Raw genomic sequence first — 21,348 nt, forward strand, 5'->3', positions numbered from 1 at the left:
CACACTGGCGATTGGTCACCAATGCCCGAGTTGCATGCGAGAGTATCGTGAACAAATGAACTCCAGCACATTTAGGGCTCTGCTAATGTACGATACTAATATATACAAGCCCTCAGGCGCCAGTCTACAAGCATGCAAAACATCAGCCTTCTACTGTCCTGGCGAAACCAGCTTGCCCTGAGCCCGGGCATCATGCGCCCAACCGCCACCCAAGGCGTGGGCACCGCCGTTCTGAGCGGCGTACTCCTCCATTCTCTTCTCAAGCTCGGGACGGAAATGTCTGATGAGACCCTGAAGAGGCCAGGCGAAAGCCTCACCAAGAGCTAGAAAAAGACCTGTTAGTGTTTGAAATAGTTTACGTCATGACAAGTACATACCGCAAATGGTGTGACCCTCAACTTGCTTGGTAAGCTCCTGAAGCATGTCGATCTCACGTGGCCGGCCCTGGCCCTTCTCGAAGCGCTTCATGATCTGGTCGGTCCACTTGCTACCCTCTCTGCAGGGCGTGCACTGACCGCAGGACTCATGGGCGTAGAAGTGGGAAAGACGGCTGATGGCGCGGACAACGTCGGTGCTCTTGTCCATGACAATGACGGCGGCGGTACCGAGACCGGACTGGCTGTCCTTCAGAGCGTCGAAGTCCATGAGCTGGTTGTCACAGACGCTCTTAGGGAGGATAGGGGTGGAAGAACCACCAGGGATGACGGCCAGCAGGTTGTCCCAGCCGCCACGAACGCCACCGCAGTGCTTGTCGATCAGTTCGCGCAGAGGTATCGACATCTCCTCCTCGACGGTGACGGGGTTGTTGACATGACCGGAGATGCAGTAGAGCTTGGTACCCTGGTTACGCTCGCGGCCAAAGCCCGCGAACCAGTTGCCACCACGTCTGCAAATGGTAGGGGCAACGGCGATGGTCTCAACGTTGGCAACGGTCGAAGGGCAGCCGAAGAGACCGACGGCAGCGGGGAAGGGCGGCTTGAGACGAGGCTTTCCGGGCTTGCCCTCGAGGGACTCGATGAGGGAGGTCTCCTCACCGCAGACGTAGGCACCGGCACCGCGGTGGATAAAGACGTCGAAGTCGTATCCGGAGTTGCAAGCGTTCTTGCCAATCAAACCGTCCTTGTATGCCTCGTTAATGGCGTTTTGGAGGATGGCAGCCTCGTGCACGAACTCGCCACGGATGTAAATGTAGGCGGCGGTGGCGTTCATGGCTCGGCCGGCGACAAGGCATCCCTCGATGAGCTTGTGGGGGTCCTTTCGCATAATCTCGCGGTCCTTGCAGGTTCCAGGCTCACCCTCATCGGCGTTGACGACGAGGTATCTCGGCTTATCGTCCTTGTCCCAGTCCTTGAAGTTCATGAACGACTGCGCGGTGCCATCTGCGTTAGCCCGTTGTCCCGTTCCTTCCCTTGATTGCCGCGGCAATAATTCAGCAACTCGCAAGGTGTCAACCTACCCATTTCAATCCTGAGGGGAAACCGGCACCTCCGCGGCCACGAAGACCGGAAGCCTTGACCTCACTAATGATCCAGTCGTGTCCCTTGAGAATGATCTCCTTCGTCTTGTGCCAATCGCCCATCTTCTTCGCCGAAGCCAGCGTCGGGGGCAACCGGCCGTAGAGATTCTGGAAAATGCGGTCCTGGTCCTTCAGGCCGCCGTATGTTCGTACCGTTGCGAAGTTTCGCGCAGCCTGCGCGGCCTGCGCGGGCAACCGCCGTGGAGTGGCCATCGTGGGCGTTGGGGGGTCTGGTGGTGGATGGGGGTTGTCGGTCGGATGAATTCGTCGTCGTGGAACGAAGCTCTGCTGCACCAAGTCGATGATGCTTATTTCCAATTGGCGTTGATTGGCCAATGCGGGCCGGTTAGTCAGCGATTCAATCACGTGACAGACTCTGATGTATCAACCGGGGTTATGTGCTGGGGCAGCTTTGGAGAATGAGCGTTGACGGCCGGTGCGATGCCCCACGTCAAGCTCACTGATCGCTAACATCGCTGCGCGTCGTACGCCCGGCAGGTTAAAGAGACCCGAACCCGTGTTGCGATCTTCACCAAGAATGTACCATTCACTTTCTGGATAGCAAATCTTTTGCGGTGGAGCAACCCAGAACACACACCACAATGTCGTCTAGCAAGCGGCATTCTATGCTGCCCGCCGTCTCCAACACCGGCCCGCGACCGCCAGTCAACTTCTCTTCCTCCCTCACCATCGCTGACAGCGCCATTCTTGTCGGAACGCACTCGGTCACGATCCAATCGGAAAGTGTGTTACATCCACGATCGAAGCTGGAATCTACCGACGGCAGCATCCTCATAGGCCGACGGTGCATCATCCACGAGCGAACTCATATTGGTGCGGTCGGCAATGATGATGCTAATGGAGGCATTGTGCTTGGAGACTATGTGACCGTAGAGGTCGGCTCGGTCATACAAGCTGGAGGCACGGAGATTGGGGCGGATACCGTGGTTGGGGTCCGATCTCGGATAGGGAGTGGTGCTGTCATTGGGAAGGTTGGTGTGACATTCTCGATACCGAGTTGAGATGCTGACTGCCATAGAATTGCACGATATCACCTTTGACCGTCATCAAACCTGGCGAGAAGATACCAGACTACACAGTTGTGTACTCGAATGGCCAGCGACGGATCGACAGACGAGGAGTTACGGACTTGAAGCATAAGGCGCAGGCGCGGCAGATTGATGTGCTCAGGAGATTGATACCCAACAAGGCCGAGAAATGGCTGAGTTAATAACTGTACCACAATGATACCCCATGATTCATGTTACCAGAAGATTCCGTTTCCAGCACAAGACTAGAGACCGTCAACGAGACCCTGTTGTCTGGCTGTACCCGGTGCCCCTCGACCTTCAGTTTTTCTCCGCCTAGAAATGGGTCTGAAGCTAGGTACATGTGCCCCTTTCAACAGGAACTTTCCAGTATGATAGGCCGCGGTAGTCGAGTTGTTCAGCAAAACCATTGTCTCGAAACCGATCTCGAAACGATAGGGCAGAGCCATTTTTGGCAAGGCTTAGGTTCCAAGCATTCAAACCTTACAACTTCGAGTGCTAAGCTTTTACACGGTTTGGAGTGAGAAAGAGGTGTCGTTAAACCTAACGGACATAGACGGCACTTGAAGTATGCTCGATTATTCAACCAGGGCGCCAGTCGCAGTCTAAGCCATTTGAGCTTAGTTCGTGCCTCATGGGACCGTATCTTAGCGCGGCGTTCAAGGCATTGACGGTTCTCCCACGAGTCTGCAGTGCTCCCATTTTCACCCATACTCACCGAGCAGGCACATAACGCTCGAAGTACCGGTTGAAATTATGTAAAATAAGACACCAGAGCTGGACACTCTCTCACAGAGCTTGTCGTTGCTCTTCCGACTTGAGACGTACACTCCGCGTTAACATCCGCCGTAGAGAAGGGGCTGGATGCTCCAGCATAGCAAACCCCCACCGAGTAGTACCATTTTATACAAGGAGCAACACTTTCTTGATCTGTCTGTCGTATCCTTCTCTTGCACCTTTTCTGTGTGCTGCTCTGTTTAGATGCTGATAATCCTAATGGTTGCCGGCCCCCAGTTGTTACGGTGGCCATATGAAACCCCTTGACCGGCCGATGCCTTTGATATGTTCGTCTATTTGCTGCTGATCTGTTCGACTGTGGTACCTGGAATGCTGGTATAAGGTTCGGTAACAGGTTGAATACACAACCTCACGCAACCACTGTTGTGGCATGTCAGGTGTCATAACTGGTTCACAGCAGGAGGCTTTTTGAGCCAAAAAGAAGACATAATGAATGACCAAGACTAAACATGGCATACCGCAATAGACAAGCGACACAAACATAATTGGCAGACGCTGTGTCGTCCTCAAGTACTGCAAGTCAAGGATAGCATCCCTACATCTCGATCCTCAAGCTCGTTCCGCTACAGAGCGTCCTACGAGGTATAGTCAAGCACAACGCCTTTTTGGAGTACTTAAGACCTGGCTTAGCTGAATGAAGCATCTAAGCCCTTCAGAATGCAAAGCATAGACTGCCAATAACTATAACAAGGTATATGTCTCTATCTGGCTGGCACCAACAGGCCGTGATGCGTTCTACTCTGCCCGTCTTCACCCTGGTTGGGATGCACAAAACACAATTTTTTTTTAATTACTTTGTCGTGAATTTATTTGGATTATTCACGAAGAATTCCTTCTGTTAACGCATACTAGAGGCCGGAATGCTCCAGCGTCGACCACCTGAAACTCTCCTTCGTCTTGGCTGGCGCGATAACAGGCGAATAACTGTAGGAGATTGTGCAAACAAACAAGAAACTTCCGACTTTAACATTTCTAAGAAAAGCCATTAACAGCACGGCCGGCGGCCGTCGGTGTGCTGTATTCCCCACTTTTCTACCTGCCGGCCCCGGATCCCCTTACCGCCGGGTGCCGATTGCCCACACTAGGCACCGAATTAGGCTGAACGCCTAATGAGCCTTCGATATTACGAACAGGGGATTAAGAGCACAAGGTTGCTATTGACTCCCGCTGTTCTCGGGCAATTCACAAGTAACAAAAACTGCGAGACGACAGAAGTGAACAACCGGGCGGGTGAAAATCTGGGGCGGATGACTTATCCCTTGCACGACATGCCCTGAGTTTTCAACCTCTCATTGGCATCCCCACTTCACTCATCAACCTCATCGCCGCCATCGTCACTCATACTTCGCCATCTCATCCACCCGTACATTCAACGAAATCTGAACTGGCATATCACTTCAAAACAATCAAGATTCACCAGTGCACATACCATTCTCACTAAAGACTCCATCGCGCCCATCTTTCTGTTGCCAAAATGAATCGCACAAAGCATGACCCCCATACCCACCACCGTATCGGCCAGCTCGTCGAGCCGGACTCAGACGGCTACGTCGTCCGCCGCTTCCCGACTGACCACGTCGAAGTTTACGGCGAAAATCCCACCAACCTAGAGATCGCCGGCGGGACCGGCCACTTCAACCTCTTCCACGTCCGTTGCCACGCCGCGCCCTCCGCGGCGGATCAGAAACCTTCGTGCCACACCGACTCCCTCGTCATTGCTATCCATGGCATCTGCCCGCCTCAAAACAGTCCGGACCAGCCACCGACGAAATCCGCCGTCGGCGTCTACCTTGGTCCCAACAACGTCGCAAACCGCGCCTGCCGCGTCCCAGACGCCGCCGACCGCGGTCATGTCATGCGCGACACGGACGGCAGTGACAGTCGTGACCGTCCGCAACACACGCAACAGCGCGCCGATCTATATGCAGCGATCGCAGGGCTGATGGAGGGAGCACGGATCGCGCAGCAAGGGTTGCCGCATTCGCGTGGTGCGGGCAGGGCTCCGGCGCCGTTCAAGCTACACCATATTGTGGTAAAGAGCGATTCGGCGTACCTTGTGGAGGGTGTGTCGGGCGGAAGGAATGGAGAGCCACCGCATATGAAAAAGTGGTTGGCCAACGGGTGGAAGAATACCAAGGGAGAAAAGGTCAAGAACGAGGACTTGTGGGACAATCTGATGCTTACGATGATGTCGCTCGGCAAGCTGAGCGTGGCGGTAGAGTTCTGGCAGGTTCCGAAGAAGGAGAACAAGGAGGCGGACAGGTTGGCAAAATACGCGCTCGAGCAGGACGTGAACTGGTTTGACGAGAAGGGCATTTTTGGCAAAGATGAGCACAAGGGCGATAAAAAGAAACCTGAGACGGCCAAGGATGAGCTGGTAGAAATGGAATGATTCTGTTGGATCCCAGGCACACATGTTGCAGAGAAAAAGGGTTTAGATTACTATTGGTCTACGGAGTGGAACGACAATATCTTTACAGCGTTCGGTGACGGAGAGTGGCCGTGGAGTTGCTTCCAGTGAGCGACAGGACCTCGATCTCGGGAGTCTCGTAAATGTCCCAATTGTCCGACGCCTTGGGATTGCCAAACGGCTTTAAAGCGGCGATGCGCCACCTGGCCACGAGAGTTAGCATTATAAACAGATCCAAGACCGCGTCTGGGGCCCACTAACTTGTACTTTCCAGGTTTGATCTGGCTTCCGTCCGCCAGCTTTCCGAGCCACCACGACTCATAGGGAGAGTCACGGGACTGGTCCTGCAATGGGTAAGAGAAGGTATTGTTGACGCTGTCGGTGGCGGGGTCGAAGACGGGGTAGTTAACGCTGTTGTAGACGTCGAAACTGGCAACAGAGCCAATGTACTTGTTCTGGCCGACGACGGGCGGGTAAACCCATTCGCGCTCTTGGTAATTAGACTGGAAGATCTGAGGGTTCCCGTTAGCAACTTTGACTATAAGGTTGGCACGAGGGGCAATTGCTTACATCCCAGCGCAGCTCACGAGTTCCCCAGGTCAAAGCGACTTGAAGCTTGACAAAATCTTGTTTATCGAGGGAGAGGTCGAAGTTGAAGCTGATGATCTCGCGTCAGTTACGTCGGTTCTCTAGCACAGAAGTAGGGAGCCTACCTCGATTTCTCAGACAGCAACGTCCGGTTGACACCAGAGATGACACGAGGGTATCCAAAGGACGTGTAAAACATGTCAGCAATGTCGTGCTTGATGCTTCCGCCGACGCCTACGGACAATGGTTAGCAATAAACAAGTCAAAAAGGGATCAAGCCGCACCATAGTAAGGCACAGAGAGGACATCGCCAGCGCTGGAGCTGATAAGGATCTTGCCGCTGAAGATAGGCAGTCTCGTGGCGTTGAGACCCTGGGGGATATTGAAAGAGAATCTGAAACCACATCAGCTTGCGTCATACACAGACAGTCTTCGGGGTGACCTACTTCGCAGTCTTGGTCTGGCCAGGTCCAATCTTGAACGTGCCCGAAGGCAGGCTGACAGGGGTGCCAATCTTGAAGGGCTCGATCTCGACCAGATCTTTGATGCGAGGGACGGCGTTGATCCCAGCACCAGCAGCCTCCGCGGTCCAGTACGATTCGAAGCCGGCGGCATCTTGAACCTTGAATACGTACTCGAGCTCCGTGGTGCCGGTGTTGGTGATGTCGACTTGGTGATACCGCGAAAAGTGGTGCGTGTCGTTAAGCGCGAACTTGGTCTCACCGGACAGCTGCGAAATCGCGTTCAGGACAGAGACAGCATCAATGAGACCGCTTCCGACCTGGATTGGAGGAGCCCAGAAGCCAAAATCCTTGGTCGTGCCGTCGGACCAAGGGATTGCGCGACCCGAAGCGACGATACGTGCGTGCAGGGCTTTGGCGAAGCCAGCACCGTGCGTGGAGCGGCCGCCGTGGGCGCTGATGTATAGAGCGGCAACACCGGCGACATAGGGGCATGCCATGGACGTGCCTGAAAGTTCGCGATAGCGCTTTCCAATGTAGGGGGCGAAGATCCTGCCTCCAGGTGCAGTGATGTCAGGCTTCACCTCGAGATCGAAAGTGCCGCCCCAGCTCGTGAACTGAGAGGGTTTTCCGCCGCCGGCGTTGTACATGGCAACATAGTTGCTGTTCTGATCCAGAGAGAAGTCTGCAGTGACATTTCCACCGGCAATGATGGTCTTGACAATGGCCTCGCCGGCATCCTTGGAAAGGAGACCCCATTTGCTCTGCACCCAGCCTAAACCAGAGAAACTGACAACAGGTCTGTCGGTTAGGTAGAAGAGCATAAACCTGGCGCCGCGCTCCTGGACCCATCTCTGCCTGACGGAATCCTGGCATCCCTCATCGAATCGCACAAGCGGAATCGTCCCGGTGAGATTCAAACCCTCAGGGAGCGGCTGGCAGGCGTCGTTCTCGACGCTGATGTTAAGAGTAATGGGGACGATGGGCCAGCCGACAATCTCAGCGGGGAACAGGTCCACGGCGGGACGGTACCCGAGGATGGTCCGGTTCGAGTGGCCGTCGAGGTTGAAGGTGCCGGCGAACTGGCGGGCCGAGACAATGGAGGCGTCGGCAGAAGCCACGGCGAGGACCTCCTTTCCGGCGGCGCCACTACTGGGGAAGAAGGCGCCGACATCACCCGAGTTACCGGCGGCAATGGTGACTACCACGCCTTGCTCGACGATACGGGAGGCGACAAGCGCCCAGGCGTTGTCAGACCAGCCACCGGTCGAACCCACAGAGGCTGTGATGATGTCGACGCCGTCGTCAAACGCACGAAGGAAAGCCTCGATCAAGACTTCCTCGCTGGTACCCTCCTGTAAGGAAGTCAGAGTTGAAGGGAGACGATCCTTCGTTCCGCGAACTTACATTTGGGCCAAAGACCTTGTAGGAGTAGATGGTAGCTTCAGGGGCAACTCCGGTGAATCTGATGAGAGGGTAAGTCGATATTCGTTTGGCCTCTCTAGTTTGCCGACTTACTCGGCACTCTTGCCGGCAATGATACCAGCAACGTGCGTACCATGACCAGCCTGGTCCATGGGGTCCTCATCGGGCTGTCTCTCCTCGCCCGGGTATGGCCAATTAGCTGCTAAAGTCAGTTATTGTTTCTCTTCAGTCTACAATGGCCAACCTACTGCTGTCGCCGACAAAGTCATATCCGGCAGCAACCTTGCAGCCCTCTCCAAAGCAACCTCCAAGCTGAGGTTGGTTAGCTATCGGCACACAAAAGATTGAAAGAACACTTACTGCGGGATGGGTGTACTCAGTACCGGTGTCAACAATGCCGACCTTGACGCCCTTGCCAAAAACACCCTGCTCATGGAGTTTATCGACTCCTGTCATCCAGTGGATGGAGTAGTTGAGCGCCTTGGCATCGTCGCTGAATGAGTCTCCGGTTACGACGGGAGCGAGTTGAATGCGAGTAGAGTGCCACGCCTTGATTACGGGCACAATCGCCTCGAGTGAGTCCGTGTTGTCGCTGTCAGATTCAACAGCGATGCCGTTGAAGATGGATGAGTCGAACACTTTGAGGACCTTGCTTCCAGGGCGGGTTTGAAGCTGCTGAACCACGGCGTCCTTGTCGGCTCCCTATGAGATGTTAGCGTCCTGACTTCTGGACTATTCCCTTCGCCTAGGTCACATACCTGCTCGAGCTCAAGGATGAACTTCTTGGGCGCAACGACGGTATCGTTGGACGGACGAACATCCTCGTCAATGGCACGTCGAGAGACCTTGGCCACGCCCGCGCCGGCCAAAGCCAGCACAGAGACCAGGGCACTTGCGACACGCATAGTTGCTAATAAACGAATGTAATCTTGAGAATCGAGCTGGGGGCCGATGCCTTTCTCTTCCTCGCTTCTTCGTGACTTCACCGGACGGCAAACACCTTTTATGAGCCTCCGCGGCTCGCAGCACCCGGGAAACCCTCGCGTGATGATACGACCCGTTGACGATCTCGTATTGAGCTTGATACCACGGAATGCACAAGCAACCCCAAACCCCGGCATCTTGTCCCCTTTCGGCAGTCATCGCAGTGGCATCTCCACCCCAGAGGCGACCTCACCGTCGATGCCAAGCAATTGCGGCCCACCGCCAACCATGGCGTCCAGCACCCGGATCCCTTGTCCCCCTCTAAGTGCCTTGTGTTGACCTGCCTTCTTGAGTTTGGTCTATCAACGCATCACTTTTTTCCGGCCCATTTCCTCAATATTCGGTATGCACGCTAGAGGCGTGCATCCTCGTATTCTGCGATCCTGGGACACAAGGAAGTGGTTAAAGATGGCCGGTCGGCCTCGGGGTTCGGTGGGATGAAAGGCTGTGTTTGTCGCGAGAACCGCGATTCGAGTCTCCGGTCGCTTAAATAGGTGGTGCCAGAGGTGCAGATGCGTCGGAACGACCCGTTCATGAGACGATCCGCCCTTGACTTTTATGGTTATTTCCGCCCAGAAGGAGGGGCTCACAAGGATGGACGACAATGAGACGACTCTATGGAGATTCAAACGCATCCCATTATGCGCACATACTGTTGTCAGTTCCGGGTTTTTCTAAATATGTCAATCAAAAGTGCGGTGCTTACACACGAGCTATCAACATCTTGAGATACCCGTCGGGCTTCAGGTCTAAACAACGCGTTAGGTGAGAGTGCCTCGCAGCGTAGAACTAGGTACCATCACTTCCTCTCAGTTCGTTCGTAGAGCCCTAAGATGCCTGTTGCGCTCTCCGTCAAGTTGAGACTCTCCAAAAGCACAAGGAGACGTTCTCGGCAACCATCGTCAGTGATAATCGAAAGTAATACTTAGTAGCATCGTACGTAGACCGTACCTAGCAACACAACGAACTGTGTGAAGTAGCACAACTTCCTCCTTCTCCTTTTCCTCTCCTTCTTTTTACGACTTCAGCATGAGGCGCCTTTGCTGTTCTATTGTACAATGAAAGCCGGCAGCGACTTATGGTTTTGCGGTACCAACTGCCTGAAACCGAACAAACGTAGTTCTCGTGTGTTCACAGAAACGGCATCATCTCTCCTGTTCTTCCTCGGGACCGAGAATGAGGACCAAAGCAGCCAGAGGGGCATAATGGATGAAACAATAGGAGCGATGAATCGTAGCACAAAGAACAAGATTCTGCTCCGATTGGTCTGGCTAGACTCGTTACCTACGCAGACCGGCCGGTGGTCAGCTCGCAAAAGATCGACCTCGTGCCAGCCACATGGCAACGCTGACTGCATGCCGGGTGAATTACGCTTATATCTTGGCATGGAGACGCTGCGACTGCCGGGCACCTTGAAGCTCCCCAGGTTATGAACCCCTTTCAGACTAACTTACATACCCCACACAATATACCGACATTCGGGTCTCCCAATGAGACCTTTGGACACCGGAATAGCTGCATGATTGGCAAGGTCCCAGTGTTGCATTTTGAACTTGGGTTCCCCGCGTTCGAAAACGGCCGAATTGCGGCGCATACGCTTCCGAGGATGGTAGGTACGATGTTTAGGCACACCAGGCCATGGGATTCTGGGTCGTTGCAATACCATAAAAGGGGCGTCTGTGCTCGCAGATTCTTGGACACCCTCTTTGCAAGGAAGGACAACCGTACACGATCGACTCGACAAGATGTTCGGGCCCATTGCTGCTTTCACGAGCGTCCTCGCTTTGTTGGCACTAACGCCAGTCGCCGCAAGGTCGATGCTCCTAGACTCGGCGACCATACTCGAGCGCACCGAGCAGGTCAAGGACTCATACGACTATGTCATCGTTGGCGCTGGAACCGCGGGGTTGACCGTCGCCGACAGATTGAGCGAGGATGGGAAATGCTAGTCCTCCAATCTCTCATCAACACGTACCCGAAACACTAACCGTCGAGACTAGATTCCGTACTGGTGATCGAGTATTGTCATCTAAGCATGTCCACCTGCTTTCACTTCACAAAGCACCCTGATATGCTAACATCCCGCAGTATCGGACGCGATCATTGAGGCCGGCGGCGGTCGCTGGTTCAACGACCCCGGCATCCAGTACAATATCACATCGACCCCGCAGCCCGGGATGAACAACCGCACGCAATTTGTCTGGATCGGGTGCTGCGTCGGCGGTAGCTCGGCCATCAACGGTATGGTCATGGTGCGTGGGACAAAGGTCGAATACGACGGCTGGGCGGAGCTGGGGGGGCCGAACTCGACTTGGAACTGGGACGGTGTGCTGCCTTATTTCAAGAAGGTGTGCAATGCGGCTGTTACTTTATCCCTAGCCCCCGACTGACCGAGAATGCAGGCTGTGCATTTCACACCTCCCGAGGAGGAGATTGCTGAGACGTTCAACATCACCTGGGACCCGAATGCTTGGGGTATGGAAGAGAAAACGAGGGTCTTTGCGTCGTTCCCCGAATACCAGAACCCTTGGTTGAGTAAGAAAGACCATGAGAACATTGACAAATGGAGATGTACTGACACCGAGCAGTACCCACGTACCAGGCCGTCAAGAAGATGCCGCGAATGGATGTCCCTCTCGATGGCGCGGGCGGTGACAACGGCCTGTTCTGGTTCCCGTCCTCGATCGACCCCAAGCGTTACCGGAGATCGTACGCTCGCACCGGCCACTACGACGGCATCACTCGTCCCAACTATGAGGTCATCACCAGGCACAAAGTCCGGAAGATTCTTTTCGACGGCACAACGGCAACTGGGGTCGAGTTCACCTCCCGCGATGGCGACGCCCAGCCCATCACGGTGAAGGCCACCAAGGAAGTCATACTCGCCGCCGGCGCAGTCCACACCCCACAGGTCCTACAACTCAGCGGTATCGGATCGAAACCCCTCCTCGACGAGGCCGGCATCCCGGTGCTCCTCGACATCCCTGGCGTGGGCCAGAACTTCCAGGACCACGCATACCTCAGCGTCGGCTACGAATGGCGCAATGGAACGCCCTCGGGCCCGGACGTCCCCGGGAACGGCGACCCGTCCAGCGTCGCTGCCCCGAACCTCGGCGCCTGGGTCGGCCTGCCCACGATGACGTCCGACTTCGAGGCCATCGCGTCCCGTTACGAGGCTCAGAACCCGGCGGAGTTCCTGCCGGAGAACACGCACCCGACTGTGGTGGCCGGCTACGCCGCCTTCCAAGCTCTCCACGCGAAGCTCCTACGCGACAAAAACATAAACGTCATGTGGCTGCCCCTGTCGGGCGGCGCGGGCGGCATCGTCATGGCCATGCACATCGTCAGCCACGGGACCATCAACATTGACCCGTCGGACCCGGAGGGCGAGCCGGTGGTGGACTACCGCGCGCTCAGCAACCCCGTCGACATGGACATCATGGTCGAGATTGTCGAGTTCATGCGCAAGTACATGGCCAGTCCGGACTTTGCAGGGTACCAGCCATTCGAGACGTCCCCGGGGGCGAACGTGACGGGCGCGGCGTTGAGGGAATGGATTCGAGGCCAGTATATCCCGACCAACTTCCACCCGATCGCGACGGCGGCCAAGAAGCCCCTGGAGATGGGCGGCGTTGTTGGTGAGGATTTGTTGGTGCACGGGGCGCGGAGACTCAGCGTTGTGGATGGGAGCATCATGCCGCTGCTGCCCGGGGCGAACACGCAGCAGACGGTTTACATGTTGGCGGAGAAGGCTGTCGATCTGATCAAGGCGAGGCAGTAGTCACACAGCTATTCGAGGGGCAAGGAAGATTGGAAGAGGGCATTTTGCAAGAGGAAATGGAGAATTGGTGAAAATGGATTGTGAGACGGGAGACTTGTCCGGAGGAAACTAGGATGCCAAAGAAGCTTGTTGGTGCCGTGGCCAAGAGCATCCGCCTGATACCCTCCTGTCCGACGCCTGCTCAATGTTGAAACTGTTCGGCATCATCAATAGCAACACTAGCCCTCTCTTTTGAATCACTACTACAACAGGGAGACATTGTCGCAAACATCTCACTCCAGGACAGGGCAAACCCCCTCACTCAGACGGGGATGAGCTTTCCGAAAGCACCATGCCGATCAATCGGACTCCATCTCACGCTTACATCAACCCCAAGCCTTCAGTGCTCTCTAATCCACCAGAAGCCAGTCAAGACTCCATCGTCGGTGGGCAAGAGTTGAAAGAGCATTTTGATAAGACAATCTACACATCCGTCCGGTCCTTGTTCGACGGGTTTCAACAGCCATGAGAGTGATATCTAGGCAAGCACGTTCCTTCCAAACAAACCTGCCCGGATCCAGAGGGTCGCAATACGGATGCAAACGGAATTCGCATACTGTGGCAGCTTGAGCTGCGAGTCCCCAGGAAGCCTGAATCTTCTCGTCGCCATGACCAAGCCCGCGTCAGCGGCCCAGCCTCACTCTTGAGCCACCACCAACACCACCAACACCACCAACACCACTGCCGTATACATGTCACAGGAGAAAAGCCAACCACTTCAATCCCCCGAGTGCCAGATGAGACAGTCCCGAAGCCCACGTCCACCGCGCTAGCGCACCCCCCTCCCTGATGTATCCCTAACGACCGGACCACTGTCACCCCGAGTATCTTCCCGGACTTCACGGGAGAAGAACGGAGAGCAGCCGCAGGCGAGAAGGTGCGACAGCATCGGGTACCTGAACGCCAAAAGAGGAGCGGTAAAAAAACCAGCACCTGTTCAGGGGGGTTGCTGGAGCAGCTCAGTAAGCTGAAGCGGGCGGGCGCCGTGGTCGAGTCGGGGCATGTGCCGAGCAGGGAGAACCAGGGGGGGGGGGGCAGGTTGGCTTGCGAATGCGGCGCTCTGGCGACGAGATTGTCTTGTAGGTGTGGAGAGGCCGTTGGAGCCATGTCGGTTAATCCTGAGGACGACATCTTCCTGCGCCTTTCAAGGCGGTCAGTCAGGGAATTTCGGACATCGAGTGGAAAGACTGGGCAAGAGTTAAGCGTCACTTGAAGAAACGATGGAGAATGCTTGCAAGATATTATTCGTGATTGAAAAAAAAGAGCGAGGACATAGCGTGAGTCTAAAATCTAAATGGTGGGGTTTCCATGAGCGTTGTGTTTGTGCCGTCAAAGAGAAACATCCGCCTCCCGTCGCTCGTCTCGAAAAGAGAGGCATGTGTGGGTAGGTTATGATAAAAAGAAACATTGCGGGAAAGACATTCATGTGTCCTTTCCCATCGCCATCTGCGCCCTTTCCCTTTCCCTTTTTCGTGGCTAGGTACAAACGCTTTTTGCTTCCTCGCGCAAGAGGCACATAGAGCTATGTGTATATAAAACGGAGGGAAAGTTATACATCATTATACAACCAAAGGCTCCATAAATATGGGGAAAAGTGGTCCGGTGCCGGTCTTCTCTCCCTGGAACCCCAAGACCAAACATGACAAGAGGCGCGGCACTGTAGTCGCGCCCCCGGGTATTTTTTTGTTTCGCATCGCATAAGTTTTGCACGAACCATCCCTTATGGCTTCGACACCTGCTCCTTTCTGAAGAACTTGAAGAACAAGATGGGGATCACCAGCTGGAAGCCCAGGCAGATCCAGAACCAGTAACTTGAAACGCCGGGCATCAGTCCCTGGGAGAAATCGGGGAAGGTCGTGTTGGGCGACAGGGCGTTAGGGCTCGTCGCGCGTGCGAGCATCGTGAAGGCACTGCCCACAATCTGTGCACCAATGAGGACGGCCAACACGTGCTGGCGTGTCAGGGTCGCGAGCAGCATCATACCCAGGCCGACACCCTGGATGTTGTCCAAGAGGCCGAGCCAGAGCCAGAGGCAGCGGGATAGGATGGCCGAACCAACGGGGCCACCGGCCCAGGGGAGATACATGCCCATGCTGCTGGTACCCCAGAGCATCTGCGCCCAACGAGGAGCGCACAGACCGATGGCGAAAATTGGCAGGAGCCAGGTGTGGCTCTCGGAGAAGAAGGAGAAGACGTAGAGGATGATGGCCCAGAGAACGACGAAGAAGCCGAGGGCAAGGAGGACGACGCCCCATCCGGGGATGAACTGCGAGGCGAAGAGGAACTGCCAGTTACGGCCGTAAGGAGCCGACAGCCAGTAGTTCTGGATAATGATCATGATGAAAAAGACTGGGACAAGCTTGCGGCGGACAAGGGAGATGTAGAAGCCGGGAATGTTGTCCGGTGCCTGGCGGTAGTAGTCGGGGAGACCGAAGAAGAGGATCAGACCAATGGACCAAAGGATGATGGCGACGGGGACGCAGACCACCAAAGCCTTGGGAATACTGGTACCGTTGATGAAAGCCATGGGAGAAGTCTCCGCGGTGTGGCTGAGAGATCCCCAGTACCAGAGCATCAGAGAGTACACCTGAGCAACACCGGAAACAGCAAGAGCGCGAGTGATCCATTGCTTCGTCGGGGCACCGCCCTCGTCACCAAAGTTGAGCGCAAAGGACAGAGCTCCGGCGCTGGCGCCGGCTGCATAGAGAGCAGTGGCGGCGTCTTGCATTGCAGCACGGCTCTGCCAGGGCGACATGTAGGGGGAAAGACCAAGCAGGAGGAAGGCCAATCCGAAGAAGGCCCAAGGGAGCGACAGAGCGTATACGGACTTGGTGAAGCGGACCATGATCCACCAGAGGGCGGATGTGACGAGGTAAGTCGCCGCAACAATGTAGAGCTTGAGGGGCGTTTGGTTGGTTTCGCCCGTGAGGAGGACGATCTGGTATGAATTGATGGAGATGACCTGGCTGAAGGCAAGGAAGAAGGCATAGACGGGCCAGTCGCCAATGCGGATGGACAGGATCCTGGAAGAAATAAGCATTTTGCAAAGCACACATGTCAGGGTTGAGACTCACTTCTTGAGACCTGTGGGCGCGTTGTAGTTGTCACCCAACAGGAATTCGTCGTCGACGGGACTGTCATCGTAACGAGAGGCACCGGTGAGACCGCTCGGTGTGCGGCTACGACCACGCTCATCATCAAACTTGGCACCAAGACCCTTGCTCGAGCCTGGACGGCTGGGCGCGGGACTTCTCGACCGGCTATGATCTCTCCGGCCAAGCTTGGCGTCACGGTATCTCGCGAACCACTTCTTCTCACTCTTCTTGAGGAAGTTCTCAATGCAGAGATCGTTGCCCGAGTTCTTGGCCGTCAGGTTGTTGAGCATCTGCTCAAACTCCGCGTAAAACTCGCCGTTCTTATCAGTGAAGTTCTGGTCCACGTTTTGCAGCTTGAGATCGTGGCGGTCACCGACGACATCAGGCAGAGACAGCTGAGAGCTGTTGCGCTGCTGCTTGTAGAAGCTTGGTTGAGGCAGACCGAGACCATCGAAGCCGGGGGTTTGGGGAGACGGGTCGTTCTGGGCGCGCATGGCGAAACTGTCCACGCTGACCATGCTCTCACGACCCGCACCAAACATGCTCTCACGAGGTGCCAGCATGCTGTCTCGGCCACCAATGGAGCTCGAGAAAGAGCTGCGGCGGGAAGAAGGAATGTTGGTCCACGGCATGTTGGGTGTGCCGAGGTCAGGCGAGTTGATACGGCCCGCGGGGCTGGCAATGCGGCTCGGAGGAGGAAGGGGCGACGGGGCTCTTGAACCGGTAGGGGTGAGTTCTGCACCGTACTCGCTGACAGCGACGCTTGATCTCAGAGAAGAATCGGTCAGGTTGCGGATGCCGCCAGCCTTCTTCTGCTTGGCAGCCTCCTTGTTGTGAATCTTGATCGAGTCATTGTAGAGCGTGTCTAGTTGTCTGATCCACTGCGCGACGGGGAAACGCTGCTTGGCGCTCCAGGCGCGCATGAGGGCTCGCTTTCTAGGCTTGCAGCTGAGGGCAGAGGCAATGGCTTGTTTGAACTGTTGGAGCAAATGGGTCGGGCTCATGGACTCGACAGTGTACCAGAAACCGGGCATCTGACCAAGACCACCGACACGGGCACCGACACCCAGGGCACCCTTACGGCCGAACTCGACGGCGACCAGACCGAAGGGCTCATCACGAGAAGGAATGAGGGCAAACTCAGCACCACTAAAGATGTAGGGAGGCAGCTGGGTGAACTCAGGTTTGCTGAAGACACGGCCAGGGTACTTCTCCATAAGCTTGTTGAGCTTCAGGGCCGCAAACTTGCCGTACAAGTCGATGACGGGGCCGACGCAAATGAGCTGGACAGAGGGGTACTTCTCGAGAATGCTAGGGAAAAGATCGGCAATCAAATCGACACCCTTCTGCAAACTCCATCTACCGACAAAGACGAAAAGATCGGCGTTGGGGTTAACCTCAAGACCGGCCCACTCCTGGGCTTGTCTTCGGAGAGTGGCTCGGTTGGCCTCGAAGGTCTCGTCGATCTTGATGTCGTCCTGGTGGTTAGAGATATCCTCCTCGGGGTTCCATTCGCCAGTATCGGAGGGATCGGGGTTAGGCAGCTGGCCAATGTTCTTCAAACTCCAGAAAATGGGGTAACGAGCGAGGGAGCGGTCACCGTACTTCTTGGACACACCGACAGCACCGAAACCGCGCTGGTGAATACGGAGGTAACTGGCGGCGGCGTGCAGAAGGTTGAAAGCCGAACCGTATTGGACGTAGTCCTTGACGACCTTGGCTGGAAGGTTGAAGACGCTGTAGACTTCCTTCTGCTCCTCCTCGGTTCTCATGGGCCACATACCCTGGAACTCGGCATTGTGCAGAGATAAGCAGACAGGGATAGTTTCCGGGAGGAGGTAGAGGGGCGCGGCAGCACCGTGGTAATCGTTGATGTGGTAGATGTCAACGTTGAAGCGGCGGATCGACTCAGCAATGCAGCTGTTCCAGGCACAGTACAAGATGGCACTCTCGAGATCATCCATGCGAGCGATGTAGGGGTCGGCCTTGGTTTGCTGGCGGAAGATGGGAGCATCGAGGATAACGTACGTGATGTTCTTGTGGACGTGGTAGTAGACCTTGACCTCGAAGGATTCGCCCATGACTTCGACAAACATCGGCTCGGCCTCGTTCTCCACGGGGTATTCAACGTCGCCGACGCAGGGGACAACCCAGATAAGATCCACGTGGGTGAGCGCTTGACTCATGAGCTTGGCCATGACACCAAGACCACCGATCTTGATGCTGATCTTCCAGTCGTCGATGTTGTACTCCATGGTGGCGATGAGGACCTTCCTTCGGGGGGCGCCGCCGGCGGCCGCTGCGGCAGCTGGCGTGGCGAGAGGGGAGGGAGGAATTTGGGACATCTCGAGACTTTTGCCTTTTTCGCCGAAGTTAATGTTGGACTCATTCCCGAGCTTGAGTGGTAACCAACCCTTCTTGGAGAATCCTGACTTGTTAATCTTGACCTGGTAGAAACCCTTCATGTAGATCCAGCCGGCCAATCCTGCGAGGACAATGGGCATGAGACCAAGGAGGAAGAAGAAGATAATCTGGATCCACATGTTGCCCTGGGGAACGGCGACGTAGTTCCAGTTGGCGTCGTTGATAACCAGCTTGTAGGAGAGCGCGGGCATCGGTGGCGGCGAGGTCAGGTTGACCACGTTGTCGGACAAACTGCTCGGGGGCAGACGGTCAAGGACACCGTCGCCGTTGGGATCGCCGTAGATGAAGGAGGCATCAGGTTGGTTGTCGGGGTTAATGCCCCAAAGGTTCAATTGGACCTGGGCGGGCCATTCGTACATGAAGTGCAGCTCCCAGAGGTTGTTTTCGACCTGAGTCATCAAGTTTGGCAGACCAGCATCGTAACCCCACTTGTTAAAGGGTCCATGGAGGAAAATGTGAGGCCAGCGGCGAGAAAAGGGGATGTCACTGCTGTCGGAGTGCTGGATGAAGGAAGACGAACCGAGAGGCTTGCTGAAGTACTGAACCATGAGATGCTCGCCCTCCCACTTCTGGAGTTCAGTCCCATCCCAAGCTTGGGGAATCATGCGCTGCTTGGCACCGGTGTACGACTGCCAATTGCTCCAAGTCGAGCCCCAGTTGGTGCTGTAACGCCATTTGGTGGCACCAGGAGCGGCGTGGTTGATGTAGTATACACCATTGCTCTCCTCCATGAGCGATCGCGAGTAGTTGGCGGTAGCGGGGAATACAACGGGGTTATACTGCTTGCCGAAGCGGATAAGGAAGTGGTCAATGGCGTTCGTACTCTTTCCGCCAGGCGCCGTGACGTTGTTGGCAGTGATCTTGACGATGCCGTCGGGAACGTTCTGGAGGTTGGCAGACCACTTCCACACAGAGGCGACGGCGCCAATAAATGAATCCTTCTCGATTGGGTCCATAGCACCACAGACGGGGGTGTCGAAGGTGACGTTGTTTATGGTGTTCGCGTCAACAGTAACGTAGGCGGAGATGGCCTTGGTGACGGTGTCGCAGTCCATGTCGGTCGAAAACTTGAAGGCAATGGGAATCTTGCCGTTGGCGTCGGTTGAGTCGATGGGAGCGTCATGGCCAGGTTCGAAACCGGTGATGGCAGGCGCGATATCCAGCCAGCTTTTCTCGGCAACGTAGGCTCGGAACTCAAAGGGCGACATGGTGATGCTGCTGATGCAGCCGGCCTTGTGGCCAGCACCCTTGAATCCATTCTCCTTGGTCGAGCTTTCAAGAGTGATGGCGGCATCGGTGCTGAATAGATTTCTGACCTTGGTGTTGCCGTCAAAAGGCGAAAGGAAGGCGTCCGCCTCTTTGCTGCAGTCGAACTCGTAGGTCGTCTCGTTGGGGCTGTTGTGGTAAACCAGCCAGACTGGGTCACCCGTCTTGTTCTGGTTGCCCAAGTAGCCACGCGCGACACTCCAGATTCCTGTCTGGGTCGCGACGCTACTGCCATTATATTGGATACCGTGGGTCTTGTTGGAGAGCTGCTCGAGGAGCCAGCCACCCTCAAGGACGGGGTACTCGTCGCGGAAAGAGAAGAGGCGTTTCATCCAATTGCGAATCGAGGCTGAGGGGTCACGGTGATCGTAAGCCACGGTCTCGTCTTCGCAGCCCAGTTTGCCCTTGGTTACGGGCCAGCCGACGTAGACGGAGTTATCGCCTGCGTAGCACCCGTGAACCTTCCACGCCTGGGCGGCGGAAAATGCTTGACGACCGAAAACGTAGTTCTCGGCAGTGTTGTCCAAAACGTAGAAGTTTTGCTCCTCACCGTAGTAAACCAGGGGAGCGCCGGGAAGAAGCATGGTAGTAATGAAGTAGGCGAGAAGCATGCGCTCCGTCCCAAGCTCAATGGCAGGCCAGCGGAAAACGTCCTGGTTGGTTACACCGTACAAGTGGCGGGGATCGAATTCGCCCGTGTTCGCGTTGTAAAAGTCGTTGGTCAAAATCATTTGGTTCCAGGTCTGAACCCAGTCGGTCGGTAGATCGTATCCAGCCTCGAGATTACCGCTCAAGCCGAGGAAACGGGTCATGAAACGGTAGATGGAGTAGTGAAAGGCACCAGCATCAAGCGCACTCTTTCCATGCTCACGGATGAAGCTGCCAGACGTAGAAGTGCTTTTAGAATCCAAGGCCACAGCGTCGGCGAGTTTTAAAGCGGAGGCCATATCCGGGGTTCGTCCGCGTCCAAGATAAATGGACCCCAGAGTGTTACCACTGGTGATTTCACCCACAATCATGAAGTTGTCCTTGCCGAGATCCGATGCGCACTTTCGCATAGCAGTACTCCATTCAGCCTGTGCATCGACGGTGACCTGGACGGCCTTGTCGATACGGAACCCGTCGATATCGAGCATCTGAATGGTCATGCAGGAGTAGAGCTCGAGACGCTGACGGACGGAGGGAACCCATTCACGAAGACGGTCCTGCACGGACGCGAACTTTGCCAATTGACGCTGCCAGTCAGGGAAAACGCCGAAAGCTTCAATGTCACCGTATTGGTCGAAATCACTGTTGTAGCAGCCCTTCAGCTGTGACACAACATCTTGGCCGACGGGCTTGCCATCTTCGAACCAGAAAGCCGGGTACTCGCAGGATTCGTTGTACTCGTTGCCGATGTCGAAATCGAGATATCGCCGAGACGTCTTCCACTGAACCTTGTGCTCATCGGTCCGGAACGGGGTCGACGCGTTGAGATATCCTTCGAAACCGATCAAATCACCCATGCTAGCA

General features: G+C 55.5%; 7 protein-coding genes across 7 annotated transcripts; 3 read left to right on the top strand and 4 right to left on the bottom strand.

Annotated features, from left to right (window-relative positions):
- Positions 1-150: 150 nt before the first annotated feature.
- Positions 151-1,729, bottom strand: ColSpa_06618 (NADH-ubiquinone oxidoreductase subunit, mitochondrial; the record flags this gene model as incomplete). The annotated part of the gene is made up of 3 exons (XM_049272830.1): positions 151-323; positions 378-1,365; positions 1,457-1,729. 3 exons carry the CDS (start codon positions 1,727-1,729, stop codon positions 151-153), a joined length of 1,434 nt encoding a protein of 477 aa, XP_049128787.1.
- A 389-nt stretch (positions 1,730-2,118) lies between these two features.
- Positions 2,119-2,747, top strand: ColSpa_06619 (dynactin subunit 6; the record flags this gene model as incomplete). Its single annotated transcript, XM_049272831.1, has 2 exons — positions 2,119-2,508; positions 2,556-2,747. The coding sequence occupies 2 exons, from the start codon at positions 2,119-2,121 to the stop codon at positions 2,745-2,747; spliced, it is 582 nt and encodes a 193-aa protein (XP_049128788.1).
- Positions 2,748-4,837: 2,090 nt separating this feature from the next.
- ColSpa_06620 (ribonuclease P protein subunit p29) lies at positions 4,838-5,755 on the top strand (the record flags this gene model as incomplete). The annotated part of the gene is made up of 1 exon (XM_049272832.1): positions 4,838-5,755. One exon carries the CDS (start codon positions 4,838-4,840, stop codon positions 5,753-5,755), a length of 918 nt encoding a protein of 305 aa, XP_049128789.1.
- Positions 5,756-5,837: 82 nt separating this feature from the next.
- ColSpa_06621 (minor extracellular protease vpr) lies at positions 5,838-9,152 on the bottom strand (the record flags this gene model as incomplete). The annotated part of the gene is made up of 11 exons (XM_049272833.1): positions 5,838-5,976; positions 6,035-6,276; positions 6,344-6,431; positions 6,487-6,595; positions 6,646-6,755; positions 6,808-8,177; positions 8,230-8,287; positions 8,341-8,446; positions 8,496-8,559; positions 8,608-8,949; positions 9,006-9,152. The coding sequence occupies 11 exons, from the start codon at positions 9,150-9,152 to the stop codon at positions 5,838-5,840; spliced, it is 2,775 nt and encodes a 924-aa protein (XP_049128790.1).
- Positions 9,153-10,976: 1,824 nt separating this feature from the next.
- ColSpa_06622 (dehydrogenase xptC) lies at positions 10,977-13,012 on the top strand (the record flags this gene model as incomplete). Its single annotated transcript, XM_049272834.1, has 5 exons — positions 10,977-11,137; positions 11,232-11,242; positions 11,320-11,579; positions 11,634-11,766; positions 11,820-13,012. 5 exons carry the CDS (start codon positions 10,977-10,979, stop codon positions 13,010-13,012), a joined length of 1,758 nt encoding a protein of 585 aa, XP_049128791.1.
- A 1,759-nt stretch (positions 13,013-14,771) lies between these two features.
- ColSpa_06623 (cell wall alpha-1,3-glucan synthase mok13) lies at positions 14,772-16,091 on the bottom strand (the record flags this gene model as incomplete). The annotated part of the gene is made up of 1 exon (XM_049272835.1): positions 14,772-16,091. One exon carries the CDS (start codon positions 16,089-16,091, stop codon positions 14,772-14,774), a length of 1,320 nt encoding a protein of 439 aa, XP_049128792.1.
- A 30-nt stretch (positions 16,092-16,121) lies between these two features.
- Positions 16,122-21,341, bottom strand: ColSpa_06624 (cell wall alpha-1,3-glucan synthase ags1; the record flags this gene model as incomplete). The annotated part of the gene is made up of 1 exon (XM_049272836.1): positions 16,122-21,341. The coding sequence occupies one exon, from the start codon at positions 21,339-21,341 to the stop codon at positions 16,122-16,124; it is 5,220 nt and encodes a 1,739-aa protein (XP_049128793.1).
- Positions 21,342-21,348: the final 7 nt, after the last annotated feature.

Source organism: Colletotrichum spaethianum (genome assembly GCF_022836535.1).
Source record: "Colletotrichum spaethianum MAFF 239500 DNA, contig16, whole genome shotgun sequence".
Taxonomy (NCBI): Eukaryota; Fungi; Ascomycota; class Sordariomycetes; order Glomerellales; family Glomerellaceae; genus Colletotrichum; species Colletotrichum spaethianum.